At 46.3% G+C, this 15,680-nt stretch overlaps 1 protein-coding gene across 4 annotated transcripts in view; it reads right to left on the bottom strand.

The window, feature by feature from the left end:
• The window catches only part of INSR (insulin receptor), a 119,140-nt gene that overhangs the window by 9,378 nt on the left and 94,082 nt on the right, over positions 1-15,680 (bottom strand). The window contains exons 11-19 of one of the 4 annotated variants that reach the window (XM_069479406.1): positions 14,175-14,210; positions 9,566-9,852; positions 8,947-9,086; positions 4,598-4,757; positions 3,709-3,811; positions 2,445-2,512; positions 1,739-1,983; positions 717-827; positions 468-627 (exon numbers count right to left, since the gene is read on the bottom strand). In XM_069479406.1, the coding sequence (XP_069335507.1) occupies positions 468-627; positions 717-827; positions 1,739-1,983; positions 2,445-2,512; positions 3,709-3,811; positions 4,598-4,757; positions 8,947-9,086; positions 9,566-9,852; positions 14,175-14,210 (1,310 nt within the window). The remainder of the gene's footprint in view (positions 1-467; positions 628-716; positions 828-1,738; positions 1,984-2,444; positions 2,513-3,708; positions 3,812-4,597; positions 4,758-8,946; positions 9,087-9,565; positions 9,853-14,174; positions 14,211-15,680) is intronic. The other 3 variants (XM_069479415.1, XM_069479423.1, XM_069479432.1) reach the window with 3 other exon arrangements.

Genomic DNA, 15,680 nt, shown 5'->3' with positions numbered 1-15,680 from the left:
CACGGTCTATATCCACACTGTCCAATACGGTCAGTAGCCACGAGGCTCAGGTGGTTACTGAATGCCCGCAATGCGGCTGGTGCAACTGATGGACTGAAGTTTTACTTTCACTTAATTTAAATTAATTTAAATATAAATGGCCACAGGTGACCATATGGTGCTGTACAGTGCAGATAAAGACAGCAAGCTACACTCAGGTGCAGAAAAATTGTGGTGTTTGATTCACGGATGCATTCTAGCATCTACTGCAGTGGCTAAGCACAGACAAGGTAACACATCTACTTTTTAAACAAGCGAATGGGTGGGTAAGTTTATCATCAAGTGCAATTAAATTACAGTTGGAGGATCTTCATCCAAAATCCTGCCCCTTGAGGCTATAAGAGATTTAGCAACTCATTATAGAAAACCTCTTTCCGCCATCAAATCGGAACCGGGTCACACGTTTCAAAGCAGAAAGCCAGACGAACCTCCGATTTTGACAGTGAAATCGTGAGCGACCATGCAGTTTCTAGCTGCGAGGTCCCGGTGCACAAACTTCTTGGCGTTCAGGTACGCCATCCCGTCAGCGATCTCCGCCGCCATCTGAATCATCTCTTGCAGGGTAGGGGGCGGGCGACCCGGGTTATTCTAAAGTCGAAACATGGGGTCGTGTTCAGCTGCGCTGGTACCCTCGGCTGGGAAGCCCGTGTCCCGCCAGGTACCTAGAGGCAGCTCACCTCAGCCTCCGGCCGCAGAGATCGGAGGTAGCTCTTCAGGTCTCCGTGAGCCATCAGCTCCATCACCACCAGCGTTGGCTGGCCCTTGGACACCACCCCCAGGAGGCGGACCTGCAGAGCCAACATGCAGGTTCTTCGGTGAGGGTCCGTGGAACCATTCAGACTCACAGAGCTCCCCCTGTCTGGTGTCTTTGTCACTTAGCACCCTGTGCCCGGATGGAGCATGCTCAGCCCTAGTCTGGGAGAGCAAACAGACCTGCCCACAGATAGCAACATGCCGAGGCAAAACCGGGCCCCCTTAATGTTCCTGAGCACACAGCGCACGTTCCTACCCCCAGGCCTTAGCTATTCCCTCTGCCTGATTCTCTGTTCCCTCCTGTGTCCGTCACATCCTTTATAAGCTTTTGCTCAAATACACCCGCCAACCCTTCCCTCCTCTCCTTCACCTATCCATAGCATTTTCTCCTAACGTATAAAGTAATTAATACATCGGGTTTGGTGTCTGTCTCCATCTGCCGTGTTGGAAACTCCATGAGGGCAGGCATCTGCAGCATCGCAGGGAAAAGGAGCAGGGCTTTAGGTGCCCCATAAACTTGCGTGGCAAGAATGAAAGTATGTGAAGGCCCAAAGAGAAATGAAGAGACCCTTGTTGGAGCAGAGAGGCAGGAAGCGTTTGTGCTAGTGTCAAGAAGGTGGGCAGGAATGAGGGCAGGTGGGATGGGGCATATCCCCGTGTGGTTCAGGGTTACAAAAAAGCCAGGACGAGGGAAGAGAGGGAAGAGTCCGGAAAGCGATGGAAAATTCCAGAAAGCAATGGAAGATTCTGGAAAGCAGTGGGACACCCATAGAGTCTGGTCCCAGGTGAAATGGGAGAGGATGGGATTGGAGAAGGGAGTGATCCACCCCCCCCATCTTTAGGATGGGAGGCTTCGTGGAGTGGGGGATGGGCAGGGGTCTGCATCCCGTGTGCAGTGGGAGACAGCGGGGCAGAGGAAGGGGCCTCATCCCTGCCTTCGACTTACCACATGATGGCAGGTGAAACCCTTCATAACCGAAGCCTCGTTGAGGAACTCGATCCGCTCGCGGAGACTGGCCGACTCATTGACGGTCTTCACCGCCACCCGGGTCTCTGCCTCGCCCTTGACGATGTCCCTGGCGTTGCCCTCATACACCATGCCGAAGGAGCCCTGCCCCAGCTCTCGGAGGAGGGTGATCTTCTCTCGAGGCACCTCCCACTCGTCCGGCACGTACACAGAACACGGAAACACTACTTTTCACTTATCTACACAGCATTCTCAGCCGGTCCCTTGGGGGTCCCCAGGCACCTCCCACCCAAGTGCTCTCCAGAACACCCCAACCCCCCCCCCCAAAACATTCATTAAGTGGCTGCTGTGATGCAGGACCTGTGCCAGGCACTGGGCGTATGGCTGAGAACAGGACAGGTGTCTGTCTGCCCCCATGGAGAAGACGGCAGAGGCTTGGGAAGGGGTCCCAGACCAGCTGGAGGAGCCCACCCAAGCAGGTGCCAGATAGCGGGTGTCTGACTCTGCACAGTAACGGGGGCGGGGGCAGGTTTCTGCAGCAAGGGCGGGTCAGCGAGCTCACATGAACAAGATGGCTTTCCCCGGCCCCCCGGCGGTAGCAACCCTCTGCTCTCACTTGTGATGATGGCAAAAGAAACCCAACAGCACAGTTCTGGCCACCCACGGGGAAGAGGATGGTACTCACCATCACTGGCACTGAGGTACTCAGGGTTCGAAGATGCGTACAGCGGTCCCAGCGGCCCATCTGGCTGCCTGGAGGAGAAAAAGTGAGGCTTCAAATTTTCATGGGACTCTGCAGGTCTCTAGAAATAAGTTATAAAACAAGGCTCCCCAAGGCAAAGGACAGCACTTCCGAGTAGCATCCACATAAACTCAGATGCAGTCTAGGGCGGAGATAGGGGACCCTTATGTTTTGCATGGAAATGGGTCAGATGGCTACTTAAATGCATCAACATGGGAACGCTCCCCACTCCCTGGGTGGCTTTTATTATAATTTATGGTTGTCCATGTAACACCTAAAAGCTACTAACCCAGTGCTGTTCTGGAGCTGGCAAGAAACAATGTTACATTTTCAGAAAATTTGCTGACTGGTTTCTGAATACAACCATCAGTAAAAATTAAATGATAGAGTCTTATGATGAACTAAAAGCAAAGGCAATAAATGTTCAAAACTCATCACTAACTAATGTTCATACTGCATTTTACTATGATCAAGGTGCTTGAGGTTATTCATGGGATCTCGTTTATTTGCAACACTGTATCATAGGGTAGAAACAGGATACAATGTGAGCTATTGTGTCTATCTTGCCAGCCCTGTGCTCAGGGACATCACATCTAACAGCTTGAAATTGGCTAAGGCAGGAATATTTACACCACAGGCATCGGCCAACGCTACATATCAGAACTGGATTTATTATTCTGTTGTTTGTCCAGGCTTGAGAAAGTGATGAGAAACATGTTTAATCATGCAGATTTAACTTCAAAGTGTGTCATGTGTGCAGTGAAGCCTTGCAAATGGCACAAAAAAAAAAAAAAAAAGAAAGAAAATTTTCTTCTGGTATTTAAAAATTATTATCTGATTCAGCAAAGAAAAGTCACCCACATCATTGATGAATGTATACATCTTATATCATTTTTATCTTATATCTGCAACATAAATTTAAAAAACCAATCAACATTCACAGTGGAGCTATACTGGTTCATCAGTTGTGTCCATGGGTTGGTTATGGATATAAAGGTTTAGAGGGAAAGAAAATCAACTGGCTAGGGTGCATTTACAATAAAGAATACTGTATATTGTATTAAGGTTATTACCTGTAAATTGCACATTACATATCCCATGTCAGTAAAATTTATAATAAACTCAAATATACCTACCTCTGTATCTAGGCATACTTTTTCCCAGAGAGCTGGTTGTTCACCATTTACCAACACACCACTGTACTCACCTTTTTCTCAGGAATAAATAAATACTGCCAATCACCACACTGAAGAGAAATACAAAGATGAGAGGGCCAATGATAATTTTCGCAATATTTGATGGGACGTCTACTGAAATAGAATAAGAAAATATACGTTTGATGTCAAAATGTGTTCACAGCAAAGATCAATCCATACTTGTTCCCTCTTTTCTTGTCCCTGAATCTCTCTCTGCTGGTCTCTTGGGCCACATGTTCCAGCAGTTCCGGAACATCATTTGGCTCAGCGGGGCCAGGTGGTGGGCTCTGAGGGCTGTATTCTGGAAGCACACTGTTGTGACCCTCCCCGGACCACCGCCCTGGGACAGCCTTCTCACGTCCCCACCCAGGGCCGGCTTGACAGGCATGCAACCCAGGCAGTCACACGGGACCCCACACTCAAAGGAGCTCTGCTCTCAGTTTAATGCCCTGCCCTTGTCCCCTTGAAGTTCCTAATAATTTTTAAGCAAGGAGCTCTTTATTTTTATTTTGTACTGTGCCCTGCAGATTACATAGCCAGTAACAAACCCAACATTACCTTTGGCAGATGAAAAATTCTAATAGCAAATACGGATACACTAGTAACAGGAACTAATTAATGTGTTTCCCAGAGGTGCCTCGTGCCAGCCACTTAACTTTTGTGTCATTGAAATCTCCCTCTACCTTCAGAAGTGGGTCCAGTTATTATCTCCATGTACAGATGAGCAAGTGCAGGATCAGAGAGGTCAAGCACCTTGCCCCAGTCACACAGCAGCAACCAGCGGACCCAAGTGTCCAGGGCTAGCACCTGTAGCTTCCCCCAGCTCATCCTCTGCAATGTTCTACCACGTCCAGTGCCAAGCATATCCCCAACCCAGTCAAGGCTGCCGGGGAGACTTACAATAGTCCGTCACGTAAAAATGGGTGGCTTCTGTCCAGGAACCATTGCCTGCCAGGGAGGTGGCCCGGACTCGCACGCTGTAGTTCCCCGGTGACAGCCCACGCAGCCTGCAGCCCCGCTCCAGTGCGTAATGCTTGCGGGACACACAGAGATGCAGCTCCTAGAAGGCAGGAGGAGGCTGGCTGAGATTGGCTCATCTGCCATATCCACCCAAGCAGGGATGTCACAGCCAGGATCCCACTCAGAGACAATGCCAAGGCAACAAAGCACAATCAGAGTATGACACCCACACGACTTGGAGAATTGCAGAATTTTGGAACCATAGTGCTAGGGAAAAGGAAACAGGTACAGAGGTCGTCGTTATTGATAACAGCCAGACTTCCTAGCGTCTGACTTGGATCATATCACCTAATTCTCACAGCAACCCATGGCTTAGGTGCCGTGAGCTTCATGCTGCAAGTGAGGAAACCAAGAGTTAGGATGGAGGTTGTTCAGCTTTTGCTGTCAGGAGTCGGAGAGTAAATGTTCTCAGCTTTGCAAGCCAGACTCAATCAACTCTGCTGTTACACTGCAAAAACAGCCACAAAGAACTTCATGACCTCCACAAGTAAAAGGGTTTGGCTGTGTGCCAATAAAACTTCATCAACACTGAAAAAGTTGGACTCCAAACAATTTTCATGTCATGAAATACTATTCTGTTTTTAAAAGATTATTTCATTTATTCATTTATTTATTTTTGTATAGAAGGGGTCTCACTGTGTTGCCCAGGCTAGTCTGAAATTCCTGGCCTCAAGTGATCCTCCTGCCTCGACCTCCCAAAGTGCTGGGATTACAGGTTTGAGCCCCCGTACCTGGCCTTATTTTATTTTTAATTGACAAATAATAGTATATATGGGGTGCAGTGTGAGGTTAGGATACATGTTTACACTGTGGAATGATTCAAAGAGGCTAATTTAACACATACATTACCTCACGTACTTACCATTTCTTTATGGTAAGAACATTTAAAATCTATTCTTTTAGCAATTTTGAAATACGCATTACTACTTCTAGTTACCATGTCTACAGAGGGCAACAGATCCCTAGAACGTATTCCTCCTGTCTACCTGAAACATTGCACTTTCTGATTAACATTTCTCCTTATTTTTCTTTTATCATATATTTTTAATCATCACACACAGAGTTGAACTTCACCCACATGTCTGGTAAGAGGAGAAAAGTGGTGCACACGCTCTGTGCTAAGCATGCAACTAGCGAGAAACCCGAAGTGTGCTAGGAGGAGAGACAGGAGGCTCACCGGGGAGTGAGACGGCAAAACCTGCAAGCGTCGAGCCAAAGCTCTGAAAACTTTCCAAAACAGTCCAAACTAATAGTGCATGCAGAGAACTGGGCTGGAAAACTTACAAGGGGGCGGGGTGGGGGGGGAGGGAGGGAAGGGGAGGAGAAGAGAAAGAAATGTCGAAAACCCCGTGCTTATCATGTGACAATAACAGGGAGAAAACAAATCGCCCTGGCAGCAGGGGTGGGGGCAGAGGACTCCAGTCCAAAGTTTCTTCCAAGTAGAATGAGTCACCAAGTAGCAAGGGACTATTAAGCCAAAGGTAGCTGCTATCTGGGACAAAGGGGACATGCATCCTCTGACACTTGTCATTCACCCCAGACACCTTCAGGAGCGGGGAGCCAGAAGGGGGTGTGATGGAAGAACTAGAACCTTTGTCAAGCTCTCGCCATAGATACCAATAGAAAAAAAAAAAAAAAAAAGCAAAACAAAACCCAAAACTTGAAGAAGCCAATTACTTAAAAGTTTGTGCCAATGGGAGAAAAAGACTAAACCTCTAAAAGATACTGAGCAAAGAATGTGAAAACACACACACACACACACACACACTTGATGCTCTTTCCGGGGAAGGATGATTCCCCAGAGACAGAGTTTCCAACAGTGGAACAGGGAAGTGTCCAGGGGACAAATGATTTTGATGCAAGGTTTAAAAAAGGACATCCTCAAAGGCAATGCAATCAAATAAATAACAGGAGGTGATTGTGTCTATTACACTAACCAAAAAGGGAAAAAAAAAATTACCTCCCACCAAATGCCGGAGAGAATTCTATAAATGCGGTAAAATTATACTCCGACAGTCCAAATTGTGTATATAAAATAAAAGTCTGATGTTGTTTTTTTTCTTAATCAAAGCGCTGCTAGGTGATTAAGGAAAATGTTGGAAATGGTTAAGTATCTGTGAAAGGTTTTGAAGAAGGTGACTGTAACCTCTCAATTTCTCCTAATTTTCTGCCACATCTTTGCTTCCCTCGAGGGGAAACGGCTGATCTGTCTGGGATTGAGGTTGTGCTGTCTGGGGCAGAGGCTGCTGAAGATTCCTACCAGCGACCCTTGGGCCCCAGGAATAGGAGACACACAGGCCAGTTAAAGGCAGCAGGAAGAAGCTGGGAGAAGTTAGGGTTAGGGTTAGGTCCGATGTCAATAGAGTGATCAGTTTTCCAGGTTTAGCCAAAACTAAGGGGTTCCAGGAATGTGGGATTTAGGTGCCCACAATCAGAAAATTCCAGGCAAATGGGGACAAGTTGGTCATAGCAGCAGAAATAAAATCAAGGAGGTTCTGCAGTAGAAACACATAATGGCGCACTCCACAGAATCCGTATTCTTTTTGCTGCCAAAAATGCCCTCAACTTCCTTTGGAAGCTACTCCCCTCACTTCAGTGGCTGTCACATCCCACCTTCAAGCCCACCCTGGTTCCAGGGCCTGCAACTGAAGCGTCTAAGTCCTCCTGGGGAGGGCACAAAACTCAGCCTCAAAGGAGCCAGGACAAAAATGCAAATCAAGACCACAGTGACACAGCACCTCACAGACAGACACATCATTAGGCAGGAGAAAGCAACACATGAACACGAATTCTATGCAAAAGCATGTTTATGCAAATTAAAAACTGAGTTCTATAGGGCAAGGCATTTTATTTATAAAATGGATGTTTAAAAAAAGGCATACAGCTAGTCCATTTATTTAGCAAACAGGACCCCCAGATAGGCAGACAATGACAATTTCAGTGAGGACATTTCTGTTTTCTAAAATTTACTTTTTCTGGGAAGGGCCATATAGAGTCTCTATTGCATGTTTTTCTTTATTTCTTTATAACAACTCTCTGCAGGCTATAGAAGAACAGGCTGTGAGCCAGACTTGGCCCACAGGCCATAGTGTGATGATCCCAGTTCTAAATCATTGTCACAGTCAAATATTTGGGTGGCAAGAGTTGATGTGATCCCAGGAGGGGTCCCTTGAGGGAGGTGCACCTGGCCATAGCAGGTCTCTCTCCCAAAGTTCCAGGAAATCAGACAGTGTTGCTATAACTCCTGTTGGTTCTTGGCAAACTCTGGCCTACAGGCTAACCCCGGCCCACCACTTGTTTTTGTAAATAAAGTTTTATTGGTACACGAGCACACCCATTTGTTTATGCACCATCCACGGCTGCTTTCTTGGTATCATGGCAGAGTGGAGCAATTGCAACAGAGACCATCTGGCCCTTTACAGAAAAAAAAAATTGCCAGCCAACCCTTGGATTAGAAGAATATCAGTCTCGGGTTTGAATCCTGACTCTATTCTTGCAGACCTTGATTTCAACTCTGGAAGCCTCAGTACCCAGCTCACTGGGATATGCTGAGGATTTATTGTACTTCCTCAGTCCCAAGAAGTATACCACATTTGCATTTTGACATTCCTGAAATCGGAAGGCATGTTGCGAGCAACGCCATTTTACAATGAGAATGAAGTGACTTTTTCTTTCTATAAAAATAATGGGGCTTCTCACAACGTCTGAGATGTGATAAAATGGGATAAACGAGATACTGTGTGTCAAGTGCTCAGTGTGCACGCGGCGAACAGTGATCGCTGAGGACAGCTTAGCTGCTGGCTTAGTTCTCTGTCTTGGATTCTGTCTCTCGTGCATCTCTGCATTTGCCCATTAACTTGCGAGGGTCTGGGACTAAAGGGAGGCGTCCAACCAAAAGTCACTTATTAAAGTTTTAAATGATTCATTCCCAGATTCCGATAACTCCCTCTAAAGCAAAATGAGTCTGCCATGGTGGCAAGAGGGACACAGATGGAAGCAGCCATCATCCCACATGGAGGACACAACTGAAAAGCAACGTAGGAATCTGAGCAAAGAAATCAGTTTGCAGGTTGGCATTTCAAACCTATCTCCCTGGAAGGCCGTGTATCAAGGCTTTAAGTCCCAACAACACAGCATCTAATGAGAGAAGCATTTGGGTCAGAAGTTAAGCAGAGGAAGGAGGTACGAGGACAACTCCAAAGGTGGTGCCCGAGCATCCAGGTCCTTACCTCATCGCCATATCGCCGATAACTCACTTCATACAGCACGATCAGACCATTGGGTTCCTTCGGCTCCTGCCACATCAAGTGAACGACGTTGTTCTCAAAGATTTCATGGGTCACGGGGCCTATGATATCATCAGCCTTGGCTGTATGGAGCAGAAGTTAGAGGCAGGCATGTAAGTCTTGGATCAGATCCCACTTCTACCACCTACCAGCTGAGCGATCTCGAGCTGCTTATGTAATTTTCCCACAGCCCATGTACTATTTAAATGGCCAGGTGCAGTGAGTGGCTCACGCCTGTAGTCCCAGCACTTTGGGAGGCTGAGGTGGGAGGATGGCTTGAGCCCAGGAGTTCAAGACCAGCCTGGGCAACATAGCAAGACCCCATCTCTACAAAAAATTTAAAAATTAGCCAGACAGCTTTGATCACGCCACTGCACTCCAGCCTGGGCAACAAAGCAAGACCCTGTGTCCAAAAGAAAAAAAAAAATAGAATAATAATAAAAGCAAATAAGGTAAAGTACACATATAGTATACAATGTCTATGGGCTGAAGGGTTTGTCCTTGGGCAGCCTGGGCCTCCCACCCCATTTAGCACGGACACCGGTGGGGGGAGTAGCCCCACCTTCAGGCATGGTCCTGGCGCTGACATAGGCTGCCACGCTGCATCGTTCCTCGGGGGCATCTTGGTTGCAAGCTTGCAGCTCGATGCGATAGCCCGTGAAGTGCCGCAGGCCGGAGATGACCAGTGACTCCTTGTTCACCACTTTCTCGAAGGGCCGGTGCTCCTCCGGGCTCGTGGGCACGCTAGTCGAGGAGGTGTTGGGGAAACTTGGGACGGTGGGCACGGCGGGCACGGCGGCCACCGTCACGTTCCCGACTTCGCCAAGAGACCTGCGTTTCCGAGATGGCCTGGAAGGACGACAACAGGACACGCACGATCACACCATCATCATCTTAAAAATAACGATGATGCTAGAGAATGAAAGGCCTAATTAAAAAGAAAGATCGGGGTGCAGGGAGCGGTGGGGTGGAGGGAGGCACATGGATTAAAATGCAGATTGCCAGGAATTACCACCCAGAGCAGCTTTCGAGATGCCTTTTGTAAGCATCTCAAGGATAAGGTCAGGCGCACCCCGTGAGGGATGGATGATTCCAGGACACAGCCCGATATTGCCCCTCAACATGCTTGATTTCAGGTTTTCATTTTGCAGATGAATAGGCCACCCAGGGTCAGTGTTAAAAATAAGACGCCAAAAGCACGTAAGAGTCTAGCTTTTCAGGAAGCCCTGCCAAATGGCGTTGGCCCAGTGGTCCAGGCTACAGACTGACATCACCGGTTTAAACAGGAAGAAATGGATCTTCTCATCTCTGTGACTGCTTAGGGCACCCGTGTCATTTGAGCAACGAAGCTTGAATTCTTGGCAAAGGAATCTCATCATTCAGGTAAGTAAAGGGTACCTCCAAGAACCGTCTATGCAATTGGCACACTTGTCCCCACCTTTTCAAAAGGTACATTAAGAAATAAATGTAGATGGCCCAAAACATTTTAAAATACAAACAAAAAGCATAAAAAAGAAAATGTAAATGACTTATAATTCCACCTGCCATTGCTTCCTTTGGGCAATTTTTTCCCCCCATAAATATTATGTGTGGGTGTAGATGAGGATGGAGCCCATTTTATAACCCACTTTGCTCACTTGTTTTATTGGATGTATTCATTAAATATTTTCCTTACAACCTAATGGCTTAAGTAGGCAGGATTTGAGCTTTTTTTTTTTTTTTTTTTTTTTTCTATTTTAATGTTAGGGTTTTTTTCCCCTGCTCAATGACAAAGTAGCATGTGCTCCTTGTGGAAAACTCAGAAAATATTTTATTGCTGTAAAATATTCCATTTATTGCATGAGCTGTCACGCACTCAGCCATCTCCTATTTTTTTTAAACGTGGTATTCCCAATTTTGTTTGCTATTATAAATAATTGCTTTGATCGTTTGTCTGATTGCCTTATTAAGTTCCCTAGAGTAGATTTCTAGAAGATATCACTCAGTTCAAGGAGAGAGAAAACCCTTTAAGCTTCTTAATACAGAAGCTAGTCTTAAACAGACTGGCAAAGGGGTTAGCACATTTTCCCCATAAAGGGCTAGATAGTAAATATTTGGGGTTTTGCAGGCCATGCGACCTCTGTCGTAACTACTCAACTCTGCCATTGTAGCTTAAAGCAGCCATAGATAGTATGTGGACAAATGAGTGTGGCTGTATTCCCATAAAAGTTCATTTACAAGAATAGGCAGCTGGCCACATGGGCCATAGTTTGCCTGTCCTTGCACTAGACCATCTGCAAATATCAATGACTTGCCACATTCCATTCTTCACAATTCTAATTTGTTTCATGTCTTATTGCATTGGCTAGTTGCCCAGAGAAACGTTAATTAGTAATGATGAGATTAGGCATCCTTGTTTTGTTCCTAACTCTAAGAATTATTTTAAGAATGCTGTTAGCTTGGCTGTTGGCTTAATCCAGGGAATATTTATTTTGTGGAAGAAGTATTCTATTCCTACTTTTGTAAGAGGCCTCTTTTCCCCTCCTTTTTCTAAGTTAGGAATGTTTAATTAATGTTATTGCATTAATGATATGATTTTCCTTATTGTGCCTCTTGATGAAGTAGATGATATTATCAGATCTTCTGATCTTAAACCACTCTTGCATTTTGGACATAAACAATATTGCTAGTGTAGTGTTTTATCTGAAACAGTTGAATCTAAAGTCACATATTTGCTTGGCCTATTTATTTTTTTTCAGTGTAGTATATTCGTCAGGTTCTACTAAGGGTGTTATGTTAGTTTCATAAAATGAGCTGGGATGATTTTCATAGACTTCTACACCCTGGAACAGTTTCTATATTAGAGTAAATAGTGGCTCTTTCAGGGTGTCAAAGAACTCATCTATAAAACTCTCTCGGCCTGAAGACTGTATCCAGGAAATTAACTGCTACGTATCTTTTTCCAAAGTTTTGAAACTGCATAATTTTTCTGCTTCTTTTTGAATCAGTTTAGCTCTAGTTTTATATTATCTTCTCTCCTTCTAGTTTTTTGTGGTTTTCCCCTTAGGTTACATTTACCAAAGGCTTCACTATTATCAATTTTCTTCTCCCTCTTGAACACTTTTATATTTTGACATTTTAAAGTATTTTTCCTAGTTTATGAATCCATTAAAGTCCATTAATTTTCATCAAAGCCCAGCTTTGGCAACATTCTACAAGTTAAGGTATATGATAGTCACATTTCACATTTTCATTATTTTCCAAAGGGATTTCAATAGGAAGTTTCCATTTCTTCTTTGACCTAATAGATCTTGAAGTGATTGACTTTTTAACCCCCAAGAAGTAGAGTTTTCTGTTCAAACTTCTGAAGTTTAACTTTTTGTTTTTATTATTGCATTGTCATCAGAAAATTTGTGGTCAGAAAACAAATCTACTTTGGTGGGAGGTAGTTAATAAGATTTTCCTTGTTATCTTTTTTTTTTATTAAAAGACCAACAACCTTCTTGGATAGAAAAGAAAACAGCTCCCCCACTTCTCAAGCCAATGATATATCCATACTGCAGTCTTTGGAACATTTCGGTACAGGCACAAAGGGTCTTGCAAAAAAATAACCAAGACATTGGAGCCTCATAAATAACCCAAGAGAAACTGGTACCTGAATGACCAGAGACATAAAACAGCCTCATCAAATAGGCCAAATAGTTATCTGTACACAAAGAATTATATCCCCAAAGACCCTAAAGTGGTAATGAAAGACGCTTAGGACAGGGTCTTTCCTGCCAACTGAGGCTTTCACTCCCTACGTAGGAAGCATTTTTTGGGGGGGACAGTCTTGCTCTGTTGCCCAGGCTGGAGTGCAGTGGCATCATCATAGCTCACTGCAGCCTCGAACTCCCGGGAACTTGAACTACAGGCATGTGCTACCATGCCAGGCTAATTTTTTATGTTTTTAGTTGCCCAGCTAATTTCTTTCTATTTTTAGTAGAGATGGGGTCTTGCTTTTGCTGAGGCTGGTCTCGAACTCCTGAGCTCAAGTGATCCTTCTGCCTTGGCCTCCCAGAGTGCTAGGATTATAGGGGTGAGCCACCCCACCTGGCCCATAGGCAGCATTTTATTATCCAACAATCCCACACTAGACTGGTGGTCTCCACCAGGGCTACATCTGCCCCCACCCCCAGGGGGACATTTGGCACTGTCTAGAGATATTTTTGGCTATCACTACTTTGGGGGGCAGGTATGATACTGACGTCGAGTGAGTGGAGGCCAGGTACGCTGCCTAGCACCCTACAGGGCACAGGATGGTCACCACCCCTGAGAATGATCCATCCCCAAATTATCCAAAAGACAGATTGAGAAATCCCGCTTTGCACCCAAGACCACAAATTTCCAGCCCTTTCTTTTAGTACAGAGTATATTCCCAACGGCCACTAGAGGGCAGCTCTGGCCACACAGGTGCCTGGAAAAAATAAACGCTCTGTTAAACAGAAGAAAATCCCTCAACGTGGCCCTAACCTCTCCTTTCCAGCCTCACCTCCTGCTCTTCCCAAGGGCCCAATGCGATTCGTCCCATCTCCTGGCCTTTCCCCCAAGTTCTTCCCTGCTTGTTCTGTGGTCTGGGGGGTCCCCGCCCCCTTCGTTCTGTAAGATGCAAGTTGAAGGCAACTGTCCCTGACTCTCCTCGGTGGAATTCAGTGAGTGACATGGTAGTCCTCTTTGCTTAGGGCCTGTCTCCCTGAATAAAAAAATGTTGTGCTTCCAGATCAATCTTCCCCCAGAGAGCAGGGGGACATGCTGCGGTGGGACACCCCTGCGTCGTGCAGCTCAGACTCCTAGGTGCGCCTCAGGTGCAGGCAGCACGTGGGATGGAAGTTCAGGGAGTGGACGGTGAACAGTGACTGGGACACACGGAAGACAGGAAGGAGGTGCCCCGGGAAGCACTCCTATGATTCTGTGTTTTAGGAAGAGTGTGTTAGTTAAGATTCCCCCCCCCCCCCCCAATTCATGCCCGGATCCCATTTCAGAGTGAAAGACATTTAATTTGTGAATTTATGAAGCGTCTGTTTTCCAGCGCGGAAGCCTGTCGCATGCAACTAAGCCACGGAAACCCCTGGGATCTCCAAGGCGCATAGCGTGCCCTCTGCCCTCTGCCCTACACTGAGCAGCCACCAGGGGCCACACAGGTGAAGTCGTACCTAGGATCCTCAGCACCAGTGCCTGGAGAGGTTTTTCTGTGAAAAGAAAACCAACCGCTTTGAGGACAGACAGAACTTTGTTAGACAGACTGTTTGACTCTGACACCCCGGAGGGCTGCGTTCTGTCCAAGCAAGAGTGCCCTGCCTTTGACCATGAACTATACCTTCCACTGCAGGTGCAGGGAATTCCAGCAAAAGAAGGGGAGAATAATCGGAGAAAGTCATTCCCCAGTGACTTGCCCTGCTGGGGTTCCCCTGGGATGTTAAATGTGACTACTTTTTTTTTTTTTTTTTGTGATAGAGTCTTGCTCTGTCGCCCGGGCTGGAGTGCAGTGGCATCATCATAGCTCACTGCAGCCTCCAACTCCTAGGCTTAAGTGATCCTCCCACCTCACTCCCCAAGTAGCTGGGACTGTAGGCACGTGCCACCACACCTGGCTAATTTTTCTATTTTTTGTAGAGATGGAGTCTCGCTCTGTTGCCCAGGCGGGTCTCAAACTCCTGACCTCAAATGATCCTCCCACTTGGACCTCCCAAAGTGTTGGCATTACAGGCATGAGCCACTGCACTCAGCTTTAATTTCACTACATTGAGACATCACAACTAACTCAGCCATTCCCCCAAGTCTGGCACTGTTTTGTTTTTAAAACGGGTAAAACAGTAACTGCTTCGATGCCTGGGCTGTACCACTGAATGCTCTTTTGGACTCAGGGTCACAGGGGAAAAATGCAAGAAAGAAAGAAAAAAGCAAAAGAAACATTACATATTGATGGTTCTGGGATAAAGTCTACTCAGATGGCTAGCGTTGGGGGATATTTCAACAGACACATTTTAGAACCTTGCTCTATCTGTGGTTTCCATCCGCTTTGGAAACGTACGATTGTATCAGACATTTCTGGGTGGCCACCCACCCAGTTCTAGGGGAAGGCAGACAAAGGTGGTGGGGGAGGGGCCCAGCTACGGGCTCATCGATACACACTCAAAGCCGATGTCCCAGGGCCATTTGGCAATTCCTGAAGCAGTTTTGGTTGTCATGACTGGGGTGGAGTGTGGAAGAGGAGCCATTGGTATCAAATGGGGGACGTCCAGGGACACTGCTCAGCACCCGACAGTGCCCAGACAGCCCCCACCACAGAATGGTCTGGTTCCAAATGTCCACAGTGTGGAGGTTGAAGATCCCTGTGTGACTCGTTTAATCTCACAGCCCTAAAAGGTAGCAATGATTATGGCCATTTTACAGATGGGGAAACTGAGGCACAGGGAGTGGTGAAGTGACCTCCTCACGCTGGTACACAGAATGGCAGGGACCCCAGGTGGTCAGTCTTGAGAATCCCTGCCATGATCGGCTTTGCTCTTCTGCCTCTTGGGCACTAAAGCAGAGAAATGTGCATGGGAAGAACCCATCTAACCTGTATTTGTAAATGTCTCTTCCTGTTTTTAGTACTAATTAAGCTTTAAAAAAAAATAGTGATGCATGGTCATGGGAAAGTGCCTTTTACCTAAGTG

This window comes from Eulemur rufifrons, chromosome 2 (genome assembly GCF_041146395.1).
Source record: "Eulemur rufifrons isolate Redbay chromosome 2, OSU_ERuf_1, whole genome shotgun sequence".
Lineage (NCBI taxonomy): Eukaryota > Metazoa > Chordata > Mammalia > Primates > Lemuridae > Eulemur > Eulemur rufifrons.
The sequence above is the reverse complement of the archived record's forward strand: the minus strand, read 5'-3'. Positions and strand labels throughout refer to the sequence as shown.